Source organism: Lepidochelys kempii, chromosome 4, assembly GCF_965140285.1.
Source record: "Lepidochelys kempii isolate rLepKem1 chromosome 4, rLepKem1.hap1, whole genome shotgun sequence".
Taxonomy (NCBI): Eukaryota; Metazoa; Chordata; order Testudines; family Cheloniidae; genus Lepidochelys; species Lepidochelys kempii.
The window spans coordinates 30001903-30022231 of NC_136383.1; the positions used below are offsets into that span (position 1 = coordinate 30001903).

The following is a 20329-nucleotide window of genomic DNA, read 5'->3' on the forward strand; positions in this document are numbered from 1 at the left end:
CATAGCAGCTTCAATTTTCTGCTTATTCATAAATAATTGAGTATACCTGTATTAAATTCATAAAGGGAATGTACTGTGTATTCTGCACTTGCAGCATAATGGACTTCATGTACTAGGTCTTTTACAGATGTAACGTGTAATGATAATAAGGGTTTTCTTAGCCCTTGAGTCCAATGGTCTATGGGTATTTAAAGTCCCTTTAATTTAGGCTGCTTTTCACCTCATCACAAGTTGATCAGAGAAAACCAGTTTGGTGTGTTAGTTGCAAAGTTAGATAATTGCTTATAATTCTCTAAAGTAGTAAACAATATGATGATTAATATTGATATTATAATATACATTGAGTCAGTCAAATCAAAGAGTTAACAATAATACAACATTAAATTGATTAACTACTAAGAGAACAATTTAAGAAGAAGAACTAGTCAAGTTATTGCATTGGCACAACCAGCAATCAAATCATAAAACTGACACAATACAAATGATTAAATGATTTATTTAATCTTTCTACCCCTATGCATTTACTGAGCAGTTTATACTTTCCCTTGTGGAAAGACTAGGTTAAAGGTTAAATCTTTATGGATCCCAAATAACTCAAGATGAGCAGTGCAAATTTATTAATTGGTTCACCACTTCATCGATGGAAAGTGGATATACACTAGCCTTTGCAAAACCTGAGCAGATTTACCACACACTTCAGGGAAGCTCACTGGTAAAGATAAACAGTTACATTTATTGGCTACAAAAGATAGATTTTAAATGACTGTAAGTATTAGGCAAAAAGTCAGAGTTAGTTACCAAAAGAAATAAAATATAAGCACGCAGTCTAAACTCTCAACCCTATTTGACTGGGCAACAACTATACTAAGCAATTTTTCTCATGCCAATGGATATTGCAGTCCTTAATATGCAGATTTGTCCCTTAAATCTGGGCCAGTCTCCTCTGTTGGAGTCTTCAGTCTTCTTCTCAGTGTCTTTGTTGCTTGCAGCATAGGTGGGGGCAGGAGAAAGGCCAAGCATGGGGCCCCTGTGTTCTGTTTTATACCCTCTGTCCCATGTGCTTGTAGAACACAAGTCCAGGCATGTCTCATGGGCATCGCTGAGTCCCCAGGCAAGGTTGAACAATTCCCCTGGTGTGGGCTCATGCAGGTGAGTCATTGAATTGTAGCTCCCTTGCTGGACGATGGCTGTAGATGGGTTGTTTGACACCCTGCCTGGACGTTGGTTACTTTCCTTGCTGTTGTCTCTAGGGGTCTAATATCTGGCTGATTCCCCAACTGACAGCATGTTTTAGTGACAAGCTTACAACACAATTCTCATAACTTCATATTCATTAATGATATACATATATGGATAGAAAAATGACTTTCCGGAGATCATAACCTTTCCCCTGATACCTCACATGGCCTGCTTTATATGCAAGATCACAATCATATATAAATGAGGAATACGGGGGTTGCAGAGTGCTCCCCCGAGGCACAAAAATGTCTTTGCTTCACACACACACACCTCTACCTAAAAAGGCTAAGAAAGTATTTTTTTTCTGGCAGGCATCCTTGCATAGATGTTCAAATGTCCTGCTAAGGAGACAGAAAGTATAAGGTTACTTATAAAAATAAGTGTGTGCTCTTTAGCTTATATGTCTTTGAAGCTTCAGAGTCAGTTAAAAACTACAGGTTGAGGAGCCAGGCAATGACTTCTAGCTCAGGTACATCATTCTTGGGTTAGTTGGCTGGTCTGCAATGTCTTTGTCTCTGCTTTCCTCGAAAGGTTAAGTATGAATATCAGACATAGTAGCGGTGTTGTGGTGATCTCAAGAATAGCACACTTTTTCCTTGTTTGCCTGGTCCATTGTGGGTGAAACTCAGACTAGTATTGTCCCACTGGACTTCCTGTTGTGACCTTCTGACTGAATCAGGGGATCTGCATTGTCTGATTCTGATTAGGTGATGTCAGTATGAATCTTAGTCCACTTTGGGGTTTCTCCTTTTAGGGTACTGTTTCTTAGTTACATCCACAAGACTGTGCTTTTCCACAATAAGAAACACTGAGGGAATAAGAGGTGGTGAAAACTCTTATCAAGATGATTTCACCCCCTTGTATTTAGGTGAACAGCTGAGACTCTTCAGTGGCCTCTTGACTGTTGTCTTCCTGGTCATAACATTGTCCTTTGACTTACAAAAGTACAAAAATAGTTCCTTACCCATCCACACATCCCAGCTTATGCTTCCTCAAAATGGGCAAGGCCTCATACACAAAATAAACATTTACTGAACTGTTGCCACCTCAGGGATACTGGATTAAAGGTTATTTCATTCTATGAAGGCTGAGAGTCAAGCTGCTTCAAAGCTACTTATTAAATCCATTAACATAAACTTATTAAATATATAATCAATTAAAGTATTTCCTTGATTTCTACAAGATTGTATGTCCACACTACTCTGATGCTGTGATCTGAATATGCAGCGTCACTGGCATCATTAGTGTTTTCAAGCAGGAGAAGCAATTTAGACAACACCTATTAAAAGTAGACTAGAACTCTCTCCAATCTAACTTGCCCTATTTTTAAGATGTTTTACATTTTATAATTTCCAAATTTTGAGGCCATATCTCTAAAGTCCTGCAGTCATTGTGTGATTTCAGTTGACGTTTTTCACAGGTAAAGGCCTCAGTTCAGGAAAGCATTTAAATATGTGGGTAAATTGAATTGAAGTCAATGGAATTTAGCACCTCTGTGACATACAATCCAGACTGATTAGTAACTGCTCTGTAACCAGGGGTATCCTTTAAAATGCCTTGCTGCTCACAAACAGTCTCCAGCATGAACACACTCCCAGCTATGTCTGTGTCTGCTGCAGCCAGCCAGCCACACCTTGGCTCTCACCAGCCTTAAAAACTACCACAGGGTTACCCCAAATACTCCCGATCTCAGATTTCCCCCCCCCCCCGAAATGTATGTCCTGTACTGCACAGCGCTCTCCTGGAAAGTGCAAATATACTGAGTCCATTATTCCTTTAAGGGAATAATATACACACAACTTGTTGCCCCAAATGGAGTTACTCAGACACTTCATCTTGAACATAGTTAATTAGATAAAACAATAACATAGGTTTATTAACTACAAAGAGATATTTTAAGTGAGTACAAGTAATAAGACATTAAAGTCAGAAGTGGTTACAAGAAAAATAAAGATAATGTGCTTACTGGTGCCTAATGTAATGAACTGTATTAGATTCAAGCAAAGTGTGTCACCATAGCAGATTACTGACCAAACTCTCAGATCAAGACCTTTTACCCAGAGTCCAACCATTGCTTTGTCTCTTCAGGTGCAGTGAATGTGATGGAATGAGAGAGAGGGGGGCGCATGGGTTGTTTGACCCTCCTTTTTATAGTTTCAGTCCCCTGCTTGGAAAAACATTTCTAGTTGAGAACAGGAGCCAAAGAATCTATGTGGAAGGATAGTCCCGTCTGGTTTTTGCACCTGTTTGAACTTCCTTTGTCTTCCCTTCATGCTTGTTGACTCTGTTTACTGCTTAAATGCAAAATAAGCAGAGCACACATTCCGTTGTTCAGGACAGACCTGTGGGGTTTGGAACATGTGTCAATAACACCATCCAGGGAAACCTTATAACTTCACATACAATGTTGCCACATATATTTTACCTGGACAATACTGACCAGCAAATTATGAGTTTTCAAATGACACTTACAAGGCATACTTTGTATGAAGATCATTAGAAGAGTGTACAGGATGTGAATACAGGAGTGTTTTCTGTCACAAACTCCTTAAAGTTAAGCATATACATATGTGCTTTACTGAATCAGGTCCAAAAGATGTAGCTCCTGGCCCTTTACAGAGGTAGTGAGGTAATTTCGGCACCAAGCTTAAGTTATGATAGTGAAATAGTTTTTATTTTACTGACAATTTTTAATGCACATGTTTTTAATTGAAATATTCTCTCCTGCAGTGTTGTTAACCCAAAACTACCTAGAACACCCCACACAATTCATAATTAAAAGCTGAAAACCATGTTTTTTCCTTCTTGCTAAATTACTATAGCCGCAGTTTTAAGAGTCTTCCATTCATGTAACTGACCTCCAAAAACGCAGAGAGATTTATATAGCACAGAACATTACACACAATTATAATACAGGACTTTTATTAAGTTGTGAAGACTAAGGCATGTATGTATGCAGTAATATGTCATAGACAGTCACAGTCATCCTCTCCAGTTGTCTAAAATGATAGAAAAATCTTTATAGCCTTTTTTTCTGAAAAAGCAGATGGGGATGTTGTAGGAAACAGCCAGGCTGTTATTCAGAATTGTATCCTCTGATGTTTACTAATCCTTCTATGGCACACTGATTTCTAAATATATTTTTCTTTTAAAATATATTCTTTTCAGATTTGCTAATTCTTTCCTGACAGACTTCTTTGGAAATAAATGGTTCCCCCCTTTCCTTTCCCGCTCCTTATTTCTGCTCTTATTTCCCCTCTTTTCTTTCCACTCCAGTCCAACACTCATAAGGATGGCATGCTGTGATTTTACTATTTTGAGTACGCTGTGTTGATCACTTTAGAGCGTTACCTAGAGAGTGTTCAGTACAGTTTTAGATGCACAGTAACATATATTAGCTTTATAGTATCGTATGTATGGTACACAGACCACCTCCGGCTTTGGTGTCCTGAGCTAAAACAGTGTTGGACCTGAGAAACCGCCCAGAAACCCAGGATGCTAGATGAAGTATGGCAGATGGTTTGGTGGGCGGCCCTCTTGTCTCTTAGTATTGAGCCAGTGTTCCAGCATGGTACCAGTGACACTCTGTTACTGGAAGTGATACGTAAGGTTTTCAAAATTGCCTAACTAACTTACAAGCACAAGTCCCATTGTCCTCCTGAGTCACTTAGGCACTTAAGAAAATCCTACTCTGTCTTTTTGTTGAATTGTAAACTGAAGCCCTGTTCATAGCATTTTTCAAATCACAAGATTAGGATCATTAACACAGTGTCCTAATCAGATTGCAATTTGAATTACAGCATTCTGCCTGAATAAAACAATTCCCCTTATGTTTCCATTGAAGATATTTCAATTCCCATCCTACAATAAAAGCATTATTGTGCATTGTTGCTGGCATAGACGGTCTGATGCACTCATCTCCAGGGAAAATATATGTATCTCCAGGGTATAAACCACTTTTGGTTTTGTCTAGATGAAAGTCACTATATGAATACAAGGTGTTACTGCTGTTATTAGATGTTATATTTAATCTATTCAGTACCCTCTTACCTCTTGTGAACCAAGTAAAGGATCACCTGAAATCTCATAATGAGATGCTGAACTTAACTGACTGGTTACATCTGAAAGTCACCCTTCCCAGGGGCATTGGAGCATAACCTTTAACTTCTGCTTTAGTTCATCAACACTAAATTACAGTTGCCTGGCACCTTTGTATGAGTGTGTTGTTAGGAGGTTAAATTGAGTTGGTAGCTAAATTGCAATACCCTTCTACTAGCGGTAACAGAGTGCTCCCCATTGTTTATTTTGTGACCTTCGCACTTCAGTTTTGTTTTTTCAACCTCATTTTGCAGTTTGGGTCAGCGTTTGAGATAGATGGTAGCTGGAGATAGTTAAAAAAGGAATGCTGAAAATTTTAAAAAAGTTTACCAGCTTTGTAAGCTAGATGTGAAACAACCAGCATATTTTGCAAAACATATTCTTCAAAAATTTGCAACTAGCTCTATAATGGTAGCTGTTTTCCTGGCCTAATACGTGTTGTGTTTGCTACTTAGTGAATTGATATGTAGTACAAGTTATTAAAGACTCTCAAATTTGTGTTATCAATATAAAATGTTTGCAGTGTTTTCTGTGAAAGGTGATGTATTACAGTAGACAAAGGACGGTTTTCTATATAAAATTAAAGAAATACAGTAGCATGTGTTCTACAACTGATTTTCTGAATGCTATTGTTCCCGGACCAGCTTACAAACATAATGTACATCTCTTTTTTCTTTTTTTTAAATGCAGCTGATAGTCTGCATTGATGGTTTTTGACATAATAAAGTAATACATCATTAGAGGGATTTGGCCTTTTGACTATTATTATGCCTTTTCCCCCTTCGTGAAGCTGAGCATCTGTATACAAGCCCAACTGTTCGGCACAGTGAACCACCTCTGTTTCGCTCCCTGGATCATCATGCAACAAATGTGCCTTCAAGGGGTGAGAAAGTCCTTTATTTCAGGTGGTGTGCTCCTTCCACCTGCATGGCTTTATACGATAATAAGAAGTTCTTGCAAATGTACTGAAGTACGATGAATTAATGGCTGCCATGTGAAAGCCAGGCTTGCAGTATCATTGGCATGCAAAGCAAATATGCAGTTACACTTCCTTGATGCTGTTATTGCTGTATGCCTGTATTCTGAAAAGACTTGACTCTTGATAATCTTTTTAACTTCCTATTGTTGTTTCTTTTCTGCTTTGTTCTTTCAGGATTTGCTGATTTGCTTTTTCTAAATTCCTTTCTATACCAGCATAGCTAGGTCACTGTAGCTATGCTGCTATAACTCCTTAGTGTAGACACAACCTAGAGTTTTCCTACCAATCAAAGGAACCCCACGTCCCCAAACATAAGTATTCTTTCGTCAACATAGGTCCATGTGCTGGGGTTAGACTGGCGCAGCTACGGTGCTTGGAGTGAAAACTTTTAAGTGTAGATCAGACATAAACCAAGAGCAATGGAAATTGTTTATCAGGTTCAGGTGAAGATAACAGTGTGATTTATTTTCCAGCTTTGTTTCAGAGAAAGGCCATTGTTAACTTCAGAGTTCGGCTATTATTGTATTGTCTATTAGACAAATGGTGTGATTTGAATAGACAAGTCTGAGGGTGTGCAAATCTGTGCACACTCTCTCTCTTTTAAGTGAAACTGATGACATACTGAAAATAAAAACTGATCTTTTTTATGTATAGGTGATGAAGGCTTGAGTATTTTATCAATGGCTTCCTGTTCTAGCTTAATCTCAGTAAATTCAATAGTGAATATTTGACCTCTGTTCAAAACATAAAAACATATTCAAAACATAGAAACAAAAGTTTGAATGTTATACAAAAGAATGCTAGGCCTTTGTTGGGATTCTGTGAAGGGGCTAATTAAAGAAAACTAAGTACAGTATTCAGCATAATCTTGAGGAAAGAAACATGCCTGCATACAGAAAATCAATCTTTATCCAAGGTGATGCCTCAGAGCAATGCCCCTACACTAGTTAAACAAGTCACACCCAGATGTACCGTACACCACCATTTGTCCTTCCACTGTTTTTACATTTTACATCTCTCTCCTTTTGAAATGTAATATGTATGCTCAGCAGCCTGCACTTATGTTCTGGACCTGCTTTCACAAGCTCCTCCAATACCCAACCTGCTTTTACATTTAGCACTTTTTAATATGTTACTTGCAGCTAAGAATGCTATTTTTGTATTGACTGTATAATTACAGCACTTAAGTTTAAGTGGTTTAATGGTAAAATTGTCTAGTTTGGAATAATGAATGAAGATCTCTGTCAGCAGTATAATGGGACTTGTTAAACGCCTCATTTGATGTTGATGCACCTTGTATTTTTAATTCCATTATAACTTTCTTAAGGAACAAAAGGAGTGACGTTATATTAAAATAAAAATAACGTCCAAGTTTTATTTATGGAACGTTCTGATTTTAAAACCTTTTACCTTTCAATCTTTTAGAGGAAAATTCTGCTGTTTTCTTTTTCCCTTTTGATGGAGGAGTATTTATTCTAAGTGAGCTATCATTATAGACACTGTTTGAAATGCCAAATTGATATCTCTAGATAAGTAACCTGACCTTTTCTTAAAACCCCCAGATGTTTGCAGTATATTCAGTGTGTTGCTATAGATGACCCTTTAACTGCTAACATTAGCCTGAACCTGTTTAAGAATAACATGACCTTACATAAACAACAAAAATATAAAGCATCTGAAGATGATGGAGAATGCTAATAGCAGGAATGTTTCTGAGCTGTAAACAGGTGCCAGAGAACAGGGATGCAATATGTATGCACACTGGCTGATTCATTTTTCCTCTTGCCCATATGCAGAATATCCATAAACTTCTGGAGAAGGGCATGCTGTTGCACGTAGTCTGAGTGTGGAGCTATATAAAGAGAACCATCATTGTGTTAATAAAAGATTTTATGAAGAACCAAATGAACCTCCCAGTGACCGTTCACCTAGGAAATTGAATATTACATGCTGTGGTGTACAGAGTATATGCCTATCTACACTGAAATTGGGAAAGAAGCTACAGTAGTGTTGGCAAAGAGGGGTTGAAAATGCTACACCTGGGAAAATACAATTGGACAGTAGATCTGTTAGTAAGCCCATGGAGCAGCACACTGTAACATTTTAGCCTATTTTGAAAGCACTGGCTTGCAGTTAGGTAATCAAGGTGATGACAAACACTTTCCTTCCCACTAATACTGGGAGATTTTGTAGCATGAGTTCAGATTAAAGGATTAACAACAAACTATCTCTCAATAGCAAAGCGCAAAGGCAGAGGGGAAAAACATTTTTAAATCTAATGGAGCTGTACAAAGGGTCTGTCTTTGGCTCTCCTTTGATGTTGAACCATTAGCATGACAGCCATGCTACCACTGAAACAAATCTGCATCTTTGTTTAAAGACCAGGCATCTTCCAAGTATTTACAGCATGCTTATCAAGATCTGAATCGAAAGCATTCAAAACCAATACTGGGACTGCTTTCACATGCAGAAGTGGAATTAAGGCTTGGTCTACACTAGCAACTTATGTTGGTATAACTGCGTTGCTCAGGGATATAGAAAATCCACACCGCAGAGTGACACGGTTATACCAGTTTAACTCCCGATGTAGACAGAGCTATGTCAATGGGATGGCTTCTCCGGTTGCCATAGCTACTGCCTCATGTGGAGGGGAGTACCTATGCCAACAGGAGAAGTCCTACCATCAGCATAGGACTTTGCTTCTGATAAATTAACAAGTTTTAAGTGAAATTGTGTGATTCACAAATGAACAACCTGACCATTTTGAGTAACCAGGTGCTTAGCCGGTATAGAGCAGCATAGCTACATAGACTTCAACAGAACTATATCGTTTCACATCAACTGAAGATCTGGCCCATAATGTACAGTACTTTAAATCAGAGAGATTTACAGGTCAGTAACAAGCCACAATTTCAACCTGTAATTACATAATAATTTACCAATTAGATTTGTAAGTAGGTTTATGAATAACAGGGTTTGTTTTTATTTTTACCCTTTTAAGATGTAAATTGTGGGCCATGCATTATTAGTTCTGTACTAAGTCAGTACTCCCTCTCATACCACCAGCAGATCTGTGCTTTCTCACTCTCATTTGAATTTTGTGGGCATTCATAGTTCAGTCTTTATTTTCCGTTACAATTTTTTTGTTAGCTAGAGCTACAATTGTGGGTTGAACATTTTCATAATGTGTAATTCATTAGTTCCTTGTGTAGTCCAGTTTAAACCTGAAATCCAAAATCACAGGTAATCTTTAACACATACATTAGCAATGCCAAATACCTTCTTCAATAGATAGGTAAAAATATACCTAGCTTCTTCCTCCCCTCTCCCCACGCAGCCTTTTACATTTTACATTTACAGTACTCAGACAACGTATTGGACTGACAGGTCTAGATAATGAAGTGCCAAATTTCTCCCCCAGATTGGTACAACAGTGGCAATGTCAGCTTTCCCATGCTGTCCCACTAATTTCCTCAAGCAATCTAAAGGGAATACCTCTAGAAAGGAGATGGTAATTCAGCCTCCATACACATTCAGTCAATGTCGTCTCTGCTGAAATTCCTGTTACTGCCAGTTAATGCTAATAGTGCCAGTTAGTGCCATTTCTGAGAGTGGAATTTGTAATGTGGACAAAAAGGGGAGTGGATTAACTGGTAAATGAACCGAACAACATTATTTACTTCACGTGGGGTACCGAACAGTGCTCACGTAGCCAAATCTGATCATAGTTGAGATGAGCTGGATATGAAAGACTCATCCCTTCCCCCATCTTTTCTCAACTTTTAAAGTACTAGAACAACTTTAAATGCTCCTTTTTTGTGCGTAATTTGTTTGTTTGCTTGTTCTCTCCTCTCCTTGTTAATTTCAGATCTAAACGAGTGTGGATTAAAGCCTCGGCCATGCAAACATCGATGCATGAATACCTATGGTAGCTACAAATGCTATTGTCTGAATGGATACATGCTTATGCCAGATGGATCATGTTCCAGTATGTCAAGACTCCTTAGCTTTCTTTTTTCAAACTCCAGTTAATATTTTTTAATCCCTTGAGGTGCTCAGTAAATATCTACTGGACAAGGATCAGTCCCAAGACAAAAGCCTCCTCGTTCTGAAAATTGTGCATCCATCTGGTAAAATTAGACTCAGACAAACAATAATAAATAATTTGATTTTTATTAGTTATATTACCCATTTTCCCAATCTGTTCTTCAGCTGTGTAAATCGCTGTTATTCTGCCTCTGGGGATAGGCACTTGCTGTGCTCTCAGCAGCAAGACATGTGCAATGCTGCTATATTATGGCCACATACATGTAAAATTGTTAAAGCAACAGATGCCTGCTGGCTCCACAGTGTACCACTGTCCTGTGATCTTACTAGAAATCCAGTTCCTCCTCTCTCCCATAAAAGTAGATATTTTGAGTATATGAACAGAGAAGGAGCGAAAGACAATAACCTTTAATTAAAGATATTAAACAGGCTTCACTGCAGTCAGGAGTTGGCATTTTTAAACGAGTCCATCCATGAAGGATTTTTAGTGCATATTGGGGTTTATTTTCAGCATGGGAATTGTGTGCCACAACACGGCTAGCTAAAATCTGTACTCTATGACTTAATGTCTCTTATAAATACAATTTGTGAAATGAGGAGCACAAATTTACAGCATATATATTTGCTTTTGAAGGGCCTAACCCAACTCCTGTTACAGTCCGCAGGAGTCTTTCCACTGACTTTCATGGTAGCTGGACTGGACCTTAATGCTCCAAAGATTTCAACGACTTACCTGTATGATGCTGAGTCCTTATATTTGGTCTAAATGTGTAACTGTTTCTCCCTAGATGCTCTCTCTTGTTCAATGGCAAACTGTCAGTATGGCTGTGATGTCGTGAAAGGAGAGGTACGCTGCCACTGTCCTTCTCCAGGCTTGCAGCTAGGGCCTGACAGTAGAACCTGCATAGGTAAGTTATTAGTCACGGTTACTGATTTCACTGTTTTCCTCAGGATGTTTTCTTCTTGAACCAAAACACAGTTTCAATGAATTTATCACATATATAGGGAATACATCATAGTAAGGTGTGGTGTAAAGATTTATTGGCATGAGTTTGGATAGCCATGTTACTCAGATTTTCTCAAACCAGTACCAGTCATGTATTCTGTGTATGTCGTGTTACAGAAATAATATTTTCAGAGAACTTTAGAGAGTTAAAAAAATTATTGGGACTATATTTTCATATCCCTTTGCCTGTAAAATCAGGTGCCATAGCTAAACTGTGCAGGACTCAGAGGGAGCAATAAAACCTCTATAAATGACTTGAAGCAGCTTTTCTAGACATAAAAAGTCATGGTTTTAAGGACCAATATTTTGAGCCCTTCCAAAGATAGAAGCAAGTGCTGTGCATTCCACAGGGAATCTGGGAATCTTCCCTCTTCAGTAGTGTAAAGCTCCCATTTGTAGCCAGCAGGATATCAAGACATCAAGGAAGGACAGCTTCTCCACATATGCGGTGGTGTAGATATGATGATAGCCATGTATCTCTTGAAATTTACTGTACTTGTATAGTATAGAACAAAATATATACACACCTGTTCAAGGAGGACTAAGTTTCAAAACATTTTGTGTCTGAATGATATTTCGGATATGTTTATTATTTATTCTACTTACCTGCAATTCAATGTATTATTTATAGTTTACAGCCCATTAATTAAAGGCTCCCAGTGCTTGAGAAATTAAGTACTACTCTGGATGTTTGAGATATGTGTTTGGGGCATGTCCCCAGTTTGTTTCTGCTTTACACCATCATCCTTGATGCAGAGTGTGTAAGTAACCATTTTCTGTCCAAGGAAAACCGCCCACTACACCCTTCAAAATCTGTCCGTATTTCTGGGATTCTCTCTACAACCTTGAACCAGCTAATATAAATCAATCAGAACAGTCAATGTAAAGTAAGGCTACTCTTGGTAATTTCTAAACTTAACTCCCACCAATCTGAGCATAATGTCTATCTCTTTCTTGCTGTGCTTTCTGTGTTGGCACAGGAGATGTGGGATATAGAGGGAGCACAATCAAAAACTGAATTAAGGTCTTCCATATGGTAGCGCCCAAGCATTGGTATAAGGATACCAGAATGGGGCAAAGAGGAAATTTTTAAAAGATTTTTGACAGTTCAGATTGCAAATTCAATTTTTGAGAGTTGAAATCAATTTGAGGCAGATCATATCTTAGCTATATTATTAAGAATACAATTAATTTGTGTTTACAGACGTTGATGAATGTGCTACTGGGAGAGTTGTCTGTCCCAGGTTTAGGAAATGTGTTAATACTTTTGGAAGCTACATCTGCAAGTGTCATAAAGGCTTCGATCTGATGTACATTGGAGGCAAATATCAATGCCACGGTAATAAAATCCATTTATTTCAGTGAGTCTTGCATGCATAGAGCACACATATGTTTCCTGTAATACTAATCCAAGGTTTATTATATTACTATATTAGCTGGCTTATAGAGACTGTATTAATCACTTTATTATGGGCTGAAAACAGATTGCTTTAGTTTATCCTATATTAATTTTATGAAATAGAATTACATTGAATATGAAAATGAAAAAATATACATTTAAGCCCTGATCCTGGAAGTGGCTCAGCGTGGTATGATTTCTGTAGATTTCACTGGGGCTTCTTGCAAGCAGTTGCTGATCTGGGGCCTTAGTGAACGTCACTAATTTTTCTCAGTGCTTCAGCTGATGATCATATTAAAGAAAAGTGATGTTGGAGATTAAGTTGTATTGCTTCACATGTGACCATGCTTCCAGTTACTTCAATGTGAAGGCCCTGCACAGAGCACCTGCAGGTATAGGGACCTTGTTTGTGGCACTAGTATAGTGAAATAATATAAGATATTGTAAACAGTTTCCACCCTGGTATAATAGTGGTTAAAACACAGATATAGAGCAGGCTTAAGTGCTTTGTTGGATCAGGGCCTTATAAATCACGAGCTCAATTATTTCCCACCCTTACAGGTCACCTTTAAAAAGTGGTTACAGAAATTATAAAATTTACTTGTAGAAACTATCTGTTGCCACAGCAAAATATTAAACATGGTGATGCCAAGTTATATGCCTTATATAGGAGATTATTAGATGACCATAATAATCTCTTCTCGCCTTTTAAAATCTATGAAAAAGATTAATTTAGGATAAAATTCTCCTGGTTTCACTGGTGATACAATGTTGTTGAATTTTAAAAATTAAGAATATTTTTAAATGATGACATCTGCTTATTGTAGGGTTTTTTTGGAGGGGGGAAGCATGTTCCTTCTCTCATGTGAATGACTTTTATATGATTTTCTGTTATAGATGTAGATGAATGCTCAATTGGCCAGTATCAGTGTGGCAGCTTTTCACGATGTTACAATACACAGGGAACCTACAAGTGTAAATGTAAAGAAGGATACAGAGGCGATGGAATAAACTGCCTACGTATGTAATGTGCTCTTTTTTTTTTTTCTTTTGGGGCTGGAGGGGTGTCATGAACCTCAAAGCCAAATGTCAAACACCAAGGCCATTTATTAGGAAAGCTGAGAAACATGGTAAATTTTGAGATGCAGTAGTATCAGTTTTCTCAATTTCTCTCAGCTGTTTTTGAAAGATAATAAAGGATCAGATATTGTATTCAAAGTTTTAGGAGTCTTAACATGCCTGGATAAAAATATCTTTCCTTGAGATCTTTTCGTTATTAGAAAGAAATCCAGTGAATCCTATTCACAGCCACATTCTATAAATGACTGTAATTGTTCTTGTTCTGAGCGAGTGCTAGAGTGTAATAACTGGGGTAAGGCCTGATCATATACTACCTCTTACTCTTTCTCCGTCCGTTGTATGCACTCTGTGAGTTCCGTGCCAGTCTCGTAGCTCAGCCAGACCCCAATGCTGAAGTGACCAAGATTAGGGTGACCATATTTCCCTATGCTGAATATGGGACACCTGGTAAAATTACTCATATTCAAGTGAGTTCAATGGCAATCGATCAGAACTATGCAGTACAAACGTTCAAATTAATATCAAGCTGACAGAGCCCCTGTTAAAAAGAAATACTGCATAGTTGGATTCTTTTTATTTACCTTCTTATCTTTAAGGCTGTAGGGTTCACACAGGGAGGGGTGACACACACACACACACACACCCCTACCCCCCCCACCCTACCCACACGGGGAGAGGTGATACCTCTCTCACACATGGGGTGAGGGGGGTGACTGACCGACCCTGCCCTCCATGCCTGGCTGGATTCCAGGACAGACCCGCCTCTCCTGGTACGTGGCACCCTGTCTTCCGAGGCAACATGTTGGGGGGTGGGGGGCATGCAGGGTTACATGCCCTCCCCTCCCCAGATTTCAGCCAGGCTTCACACCAGAATGTGGCCAGCAGAAGCCTTTCATCACTGTGTGGGAGGGAAGGGACAGGAGCTGCTTCCAGCCGCAGGGGAGGATGAGTGGGGAAGGGATGACGTGGCCCATGTCTTTGCAGATCTCCTCTCTTCTCTTCCCAGCCCCCTCCCCCGCCACGTGTGACTGGAAGCAGCTTGTCCCTTTCTGCCTGCACAGTGTCGAAAGGCAGAGCTCCAGGCTGCTGCTGGCCACTGACATAACCCGTCCCCTATCTACAGCATGGGCAGGAAGGGGTTAAGCCCTAAGGATGCATTGTGCACCAGGGCCCAGGGAACCTGACTGCAGGGGCTTCAGCAAACCCTCCAGAGAGGTGGCTTAGCAGGGGATGGTGCCTAGGGGATGTAGCAGCCCCACGTTCCCTGGGGGCAGGACCCAGGGCGGAGGGGTAGGGAGTGAAGAGGGTGCTAAGCCTCTGCCCCAGGGGCTGCTGTGGAGCCTGCAAGTTCGGGATGTGAACAGGCTAGAAATCGTTTCCACTCCCTTTCCCTGCCACTCCAGAGCTTAGCTGAGGGGCGTAGAGGCTTCCCTGTGCCAGTGCTGTGCAGGACTTTGGTACAAGCAGGGCTTGGCTCCTCCTGGCCAGCCTGGAAGGAGTCTGCAGGCCAGACTGTTGGTGATCTGAGTACTCCGACCAGGGGCTTGTTGTCCGCACAGCCTTGGAAGCCGGATGCGCCCTGCCGATGGGGATATGGAGGAGAAGCAGGTCTGGGGGAGGGACGAAGGGGCAAAGCAGGGAGAGGACAGTGAGAGGGGGAGCATGTAAAGGGCTGATGGGTGGGCAGCGCAGGCAACATGTAACTGGCAGCTGCTTGAGGCCTGCCCGCACTCATCAGCCACCACAGCGCACAGCCAGTGCTGGCCAGAAATGGGACAGGGGGGTAGGGTCCTACTGGCTGAGAGCTGGCATGTAGCAGGGGCTGTGCTGATGACCTGGCAGGGTGGGGGCGGCTGGCCCCGTGCGCTACATCTTCACCCCACCACCAGCTTTGAGCCCCCGCTTCCATCATTTGCCACTGGACCCCCCTATTCCCCGCTGGTGGGAGGGCGGCTGGTGAATAGGGATCTGGCCAGCAGTAGGACCCTCCAGTACTGATTGGTGGGGAGACAGAAAATACAGGACAATTTGCCCATTTTTAAGAAAAAATCAGGACACTTGTAGGAGGGCTTAAATACGGGACTGTGTCTTTAAAAATGGGACATCTGGTCACCATAGCCAAGATGACACCATCTTCTTGCTCCTTCCAGCTTTTGGCAGACAGGGGATCTGGATGAAAGTGGCTTAGGTTCAAGCTGTATAAAACAGAGTTGATGCTTATTGGCAGGAAGAAGCGTTTTGAAGAACTGGTGAAGCCTGTAACTATTCCTCCAATCTCTGTCCGCCCATGGTCAAATCTTGAGGTCTTACTAGACTCATCTCTACTCCAAGTCTCCAAGGTAGCAAAATTGACCAGAAACACTTTTTTTGGACTGGACAAGAGATTGAACTCTTTCTTCTTAGATGTGGACCTTTCTCTTTTGTTAACTCAAATCTAGACCTCTTCTATACACAATAGCTGCACCAGTTTAACAAAAATCATTTAAAAAGCCCCCAACAATTTTAGTTAGTTCAGAGCAAACTCCTGAGTTTAGACACTCTTACATTGGTTTAGCTTGCACTTCTGAATTGACTAATGCGAATTACACCAATATTACCTGGATGTAAATCAGTTCGGTGTGTCTACCTAGGATTTTTACACCAGTTTTATTATATCAATTAAAAGTAGTTCAGTTACACCTAATGCAACTTTCTGTGTAAACTGGGTCCTAGACTACTACAACATGAGGCACCTCAAATCAACTTTGAAAGCTTCTTGGAATGTAGTGCAGAATGTGTTTGCCCCATCTTTTGAGTGGGGCAGAATGATGTGAGTACTTTTTAGAGTCCCAATTATCTTGAAGACTCTCTCTGTCAGTCATAATCCCCTACATTCAAAGGTAGAAGACTTCAGCTATCATCCTAAGGGAGGTGTTTACAGAGGCAGAGCACTCAGTTGCCATAACTAGCCTCTGGAATTCACTCCTGTGTGACTGGACAGATTGCTTATGAGAGCGTGCAAGTTTGGTCACTTTTAGAGCTCAACGTCAGATGTACCTGTCTGACCAGCTCTTTGCTACCTGTCCCTCCTGGCTAGGTTTTGCCACTTCTGTCCCTTAAAGTTATCCATTTTGGGGCTGCAGGGGATTGAGTATAGGCTCCCTATTTTGGTAATGGGTTGTCCTTAATCATTTTAACCACATAACTTGTTCTCAAGATACCATGATGAGAGGCACTTTATAAATGCATGTGATAATACAGGGGTATTAATACTAAAATCTGGGGGGATTTTTATGAGTGGAAAACCAAACAAAAGGAACTAATTTCAACAAATACTCTACATATATTCATGTGATATTGTAACATTTTAGTTTGTGCAGAGAGATAGTTAAATACCAATTGTTCTCCTATTTTCACTCTCTTTTCAGCTATTCCTAAAGTTATGATTGAACCATCTCGTCCATATAATATATTCAAGGGCAATACTACACTTCCGAAGGGCAGCAGCGGTATGACCAATAGGATTCCTGACATCAGAGGTACAAGACAGCCCCTGAGACCACCACATATACCAGCTATTATTACAGCAAGGCCTGCACCCAAGCCAACAGTACGACCTACACCAAAACCAACAATATGGCCTACACCCAAGCCAACTACTAGGTTTGTACCAAAACCGATGACAACAAGACCACCACTGAAGCCAGCAACAAGGCCTCCAACACCTCCACCATCTACAACATCAAAACCTGCACCCACAGCAAGAACCCCACATTTAACAACTGAAGACTCTTCTTTTGTTCCCACTGAAACTACCTCTCCCCAAGGAATTACAGTTGACAACAGAATACAAATAGAACCTCAGAAACCACGAGGGGACGTGTTTAGTAAGTACACCTATATGCTATTTCATTAATAGGATGTGTAAATTGCAGGTGAAAGGAAATGTTGCATTCTATTGTCTTCAGAGAATTATTTTCATAGATGGTATGTAGGATATGAAATTGCAAATGGTGACATTGTGATAACCTTTACCACTGCAGTGCCGTATGGACTTTTGCCATTGGACGTTGCATGCCTCTGTGAATATGAAGTATGTTGTACCGCTTATTATCCTATTGAAATATGTGCCATATTAAACCTACACGGCCATACAGATCACCACTCACTTTAGCATTCAAGGGTTAACAGGCTTTCAGTTCAGTCCCCTGGCCTAGCATTGTTGAGGTCCATTGTTCTCCTTCTGAATATTTTAGACCAGGGGTTGGTAACCTATGGCACATGTGCCAAAGACCGCACGTGAGCCCATTTTTAATGGCACGCTGCTGCCTGCCGGAGTTCCGGCAGGCAGCAGCATGCCGTTAAAAATCCGGCCCAGCCTGCTCTTCTCTGCACCCTGCCCCCTCCCATGGGGGCAGGGGGCAGAAGCTGCCGGCTCCCCTGCCTCTTCCCACAGTGTGTTGGGTTCCTGCTCCTCCTTCTCCTCTTCGTCCCTCCCTCCCTGCCGGCCCTTGCGAGGGAGGGAGTTGGGGAGGAGCAGAGTCAGAGTGCTCGCTGCTCCCGGCGGAGGCAGAGAAGAAGCGGGGGCAAGGCTTGGGGAAGCGGGGCATATCCCCTCCAGCCCCCTGCCGTGAGCACCCCACACACCCAGCCCTCTGCCCTGAGCCCTGCAGCCCCGCACACCCCCAAGGCCCCTGCCCTGAGCCCTGTACCCCCCTCACACACATCCAGCCCTCTGCTTGACTCCTTCACCCCCCTCCACAACCCCAGCCCTGACTCTGGCACCCCCACACATACCCAGGCCACCCACACCCTATGCTCTGACACCTGCATCCCCCTCACATGCTCCCAGGCCTCTGCCCTGACTTTTGCACCCCCCCACATCCCCACCCCCAACCCTGAGCACCAAATGGGAGCTCCTGCACCTCCTCCCACCCCCACATTCCCACCTGCACCCCTCCCACCAAATGGGAGCTGCACAGGTAAGCGCTCCACAGCCAAACCTCCTGCCCCAACCCTGAGCCCCCTCCTTCATTCTAGCTCCTGGCCAGACCCTACACCCCAACCCCCAGCCTGCTCCTTCACCCCCAGCCCTGTGCTCAGTGCACTCCCACCCTCAGCTCAGTGCAAAGAGAGAGGAAGAGAATGGCCAGATCCAGGGAGAAGGTAGGTACCCACTGTGTGTGGGCAGGGCCAGGACCCCAGACTGGCAGTGGGCTGAGCGGGTCCGGCAGCTGGGATGCCGGCTGGCAGGAGCCAGCAGACGGAACCCCTGAGCAGCAGTGGGCTGATCCGCTCAGCCCACTGCTGGTCTGGGATTCTGGCTGCCGGCCCCTTGCCAGCTGGGGTCCAGGCCGCAGGCCCCGCTCAGCCAACTGCCGGCCTAGGTGAACGGAACCCCAGACCAGCAGTGGGCTGAGCAGGCCGGCGGCATAAGATCAACATTTTAATTTTATTTTAAATGAAGCTTCTTAAACATTTTGAAAACCTTGTTTATTTTACAATACAACAATAGTTTAGTTATATAATATATAGACTTATAGAGAGAGAGACCTTCTAAAAAACATTAAAATGTATTACCGGCAAGTGAAACCTTAAATTAAAGTGAATAAATGAAGACTCGGCACACCACTTCTGAAAGGTTGCCGACCCCTGTTTTAGACAATAGGTTTAAAAGTTGAGATGTTGAGTGACTGCATGAATCTGAAAGAAACAGCACTTGCTGTATGAACCCCAGTAAGGCTTTGTGTGTGTTGTGTGGATTCATGTAGTAGTCTCTCTAATATTTACTGCTAACCCATAACAAAAACACACAAAAAATAATACTGGGGCTTGTTTTATAGAATGTGCCTACAAAAATCAGCTCATGATACTGAAGATGCTCACGGTGTGTAGAAGCATCATTTTGAGAGCTTCCCTGAAAGATATTGCAGTATTTTTGTGCAAGCTTTACTACATACCACAAATGACATAGCTGATGCGTATAGTTAAACATGCCTGCCAAGAAATACTCAACACCCTATTTCATCTTTAGTATTGTGGCTGCAGTTAATTATAGAGATTGGGAGTGTGTGTTAGATCAGCCCTTTTCTTCAGCCAGTAAAGCTGCTCAAGCAGTATAGGAGGAAACATTTACTGTTTCAGAGCAGGGGACAAGCACTTGTGGGGTTTGTTTTGTTTTGTTTGTGATTCTGATTTCTATACAGTAGCTTCTAGGGGTGTGTTCTTTATGATTACACAGTGAAATATTTCATTCAATAAAGGATTTGTTTTTCTGGTAATATTTTATCTGCTGCAGGCAGTTTGACTGTTTTGTGGTGGAGAAAAAAATGAACTAGAAAGAATTAAGGAAGATAAAAAGTTGTTTCTGAACTACTCAAAGGATCTTTAAAACTGTTTTTCAAGGGTCATTTTAAAACCATCACTATAACTTGTTCAGTCTAAGAAACTGAATCTTAAATATAAATGTTTTCTGTAAAAATAGTGTCAATTTAACATTCAG

At 41.3% G+C, this 20329-nt stretch overlaps 2 protein-coding genes across 21 annotated transcripts in view; one reads left to right on the plus strand and one right to left on the minus strand.

Moving 5' to 3' along the window:
• Nucleotides 1-20329, plus strand: part of NPNT (nephronectin) — a 91566-nt gene that overhangs the window by 46075 nt on the left and 25162 nt on the right. For 3 of the 5 annotated variants that reach the window (XM_073340840.2, XM_073340841.2, XM_073340843.2), the window contains 6 exons: nucleotides 6128-6220; nucleotides 10185-10304; nucleotides 11152-11271; nucleotides 12574-12708; nucleotides 13666-13788; nucleotides 17256-17714. In XM_073340840.2, coding sequence (XP_073196941.1) covers nucleotides 6128-6220; nucleotides 10185-10304; nucleotides 11152-11271; nucleotides 12574-12708; nucleotides 13666-13788; nucleotides 17256-17714 — 1050 coding nt within the window. The remainder of the gene's footprint in view (nucleotides 1-6127; nucleotides 6221-10184; nucleotides 10305-11151; nucleotides 11272-12573; nucleotides 12709-13665; nucleotides 13789-17255; nucleotides 17715-20329) is intronic. The other 2 variants (XM_073340842.2, XM_073340846.2) reach the window with 1 other exon arrangement.
• The window catches only part of TBCK (TBC1 domain containing kinase), a 280573-nt gene continuing 260672 nt past the window's right edge, over nucleotides 429-20329 (minus strand). For 15 of the 16 annotated variants that reach the window (XR_012158526.2, XR_012158524.2, XR_012158514.2 and 12 more), the window contains 2 exons: nucleotides 11097-11263; nucleotides 429-8168 (listed from right to left, as the gene is read on the minus strand). The gene's annotated coding sequence lies outside the window, so the exon portion shown is untranslated. The remainder of the gene's footprint in view (nucleotides 8169-11096; nucleotides 11264-20329) is intronic. The other variant, XR_012158508.2, reaches the window with a different exon arrangement.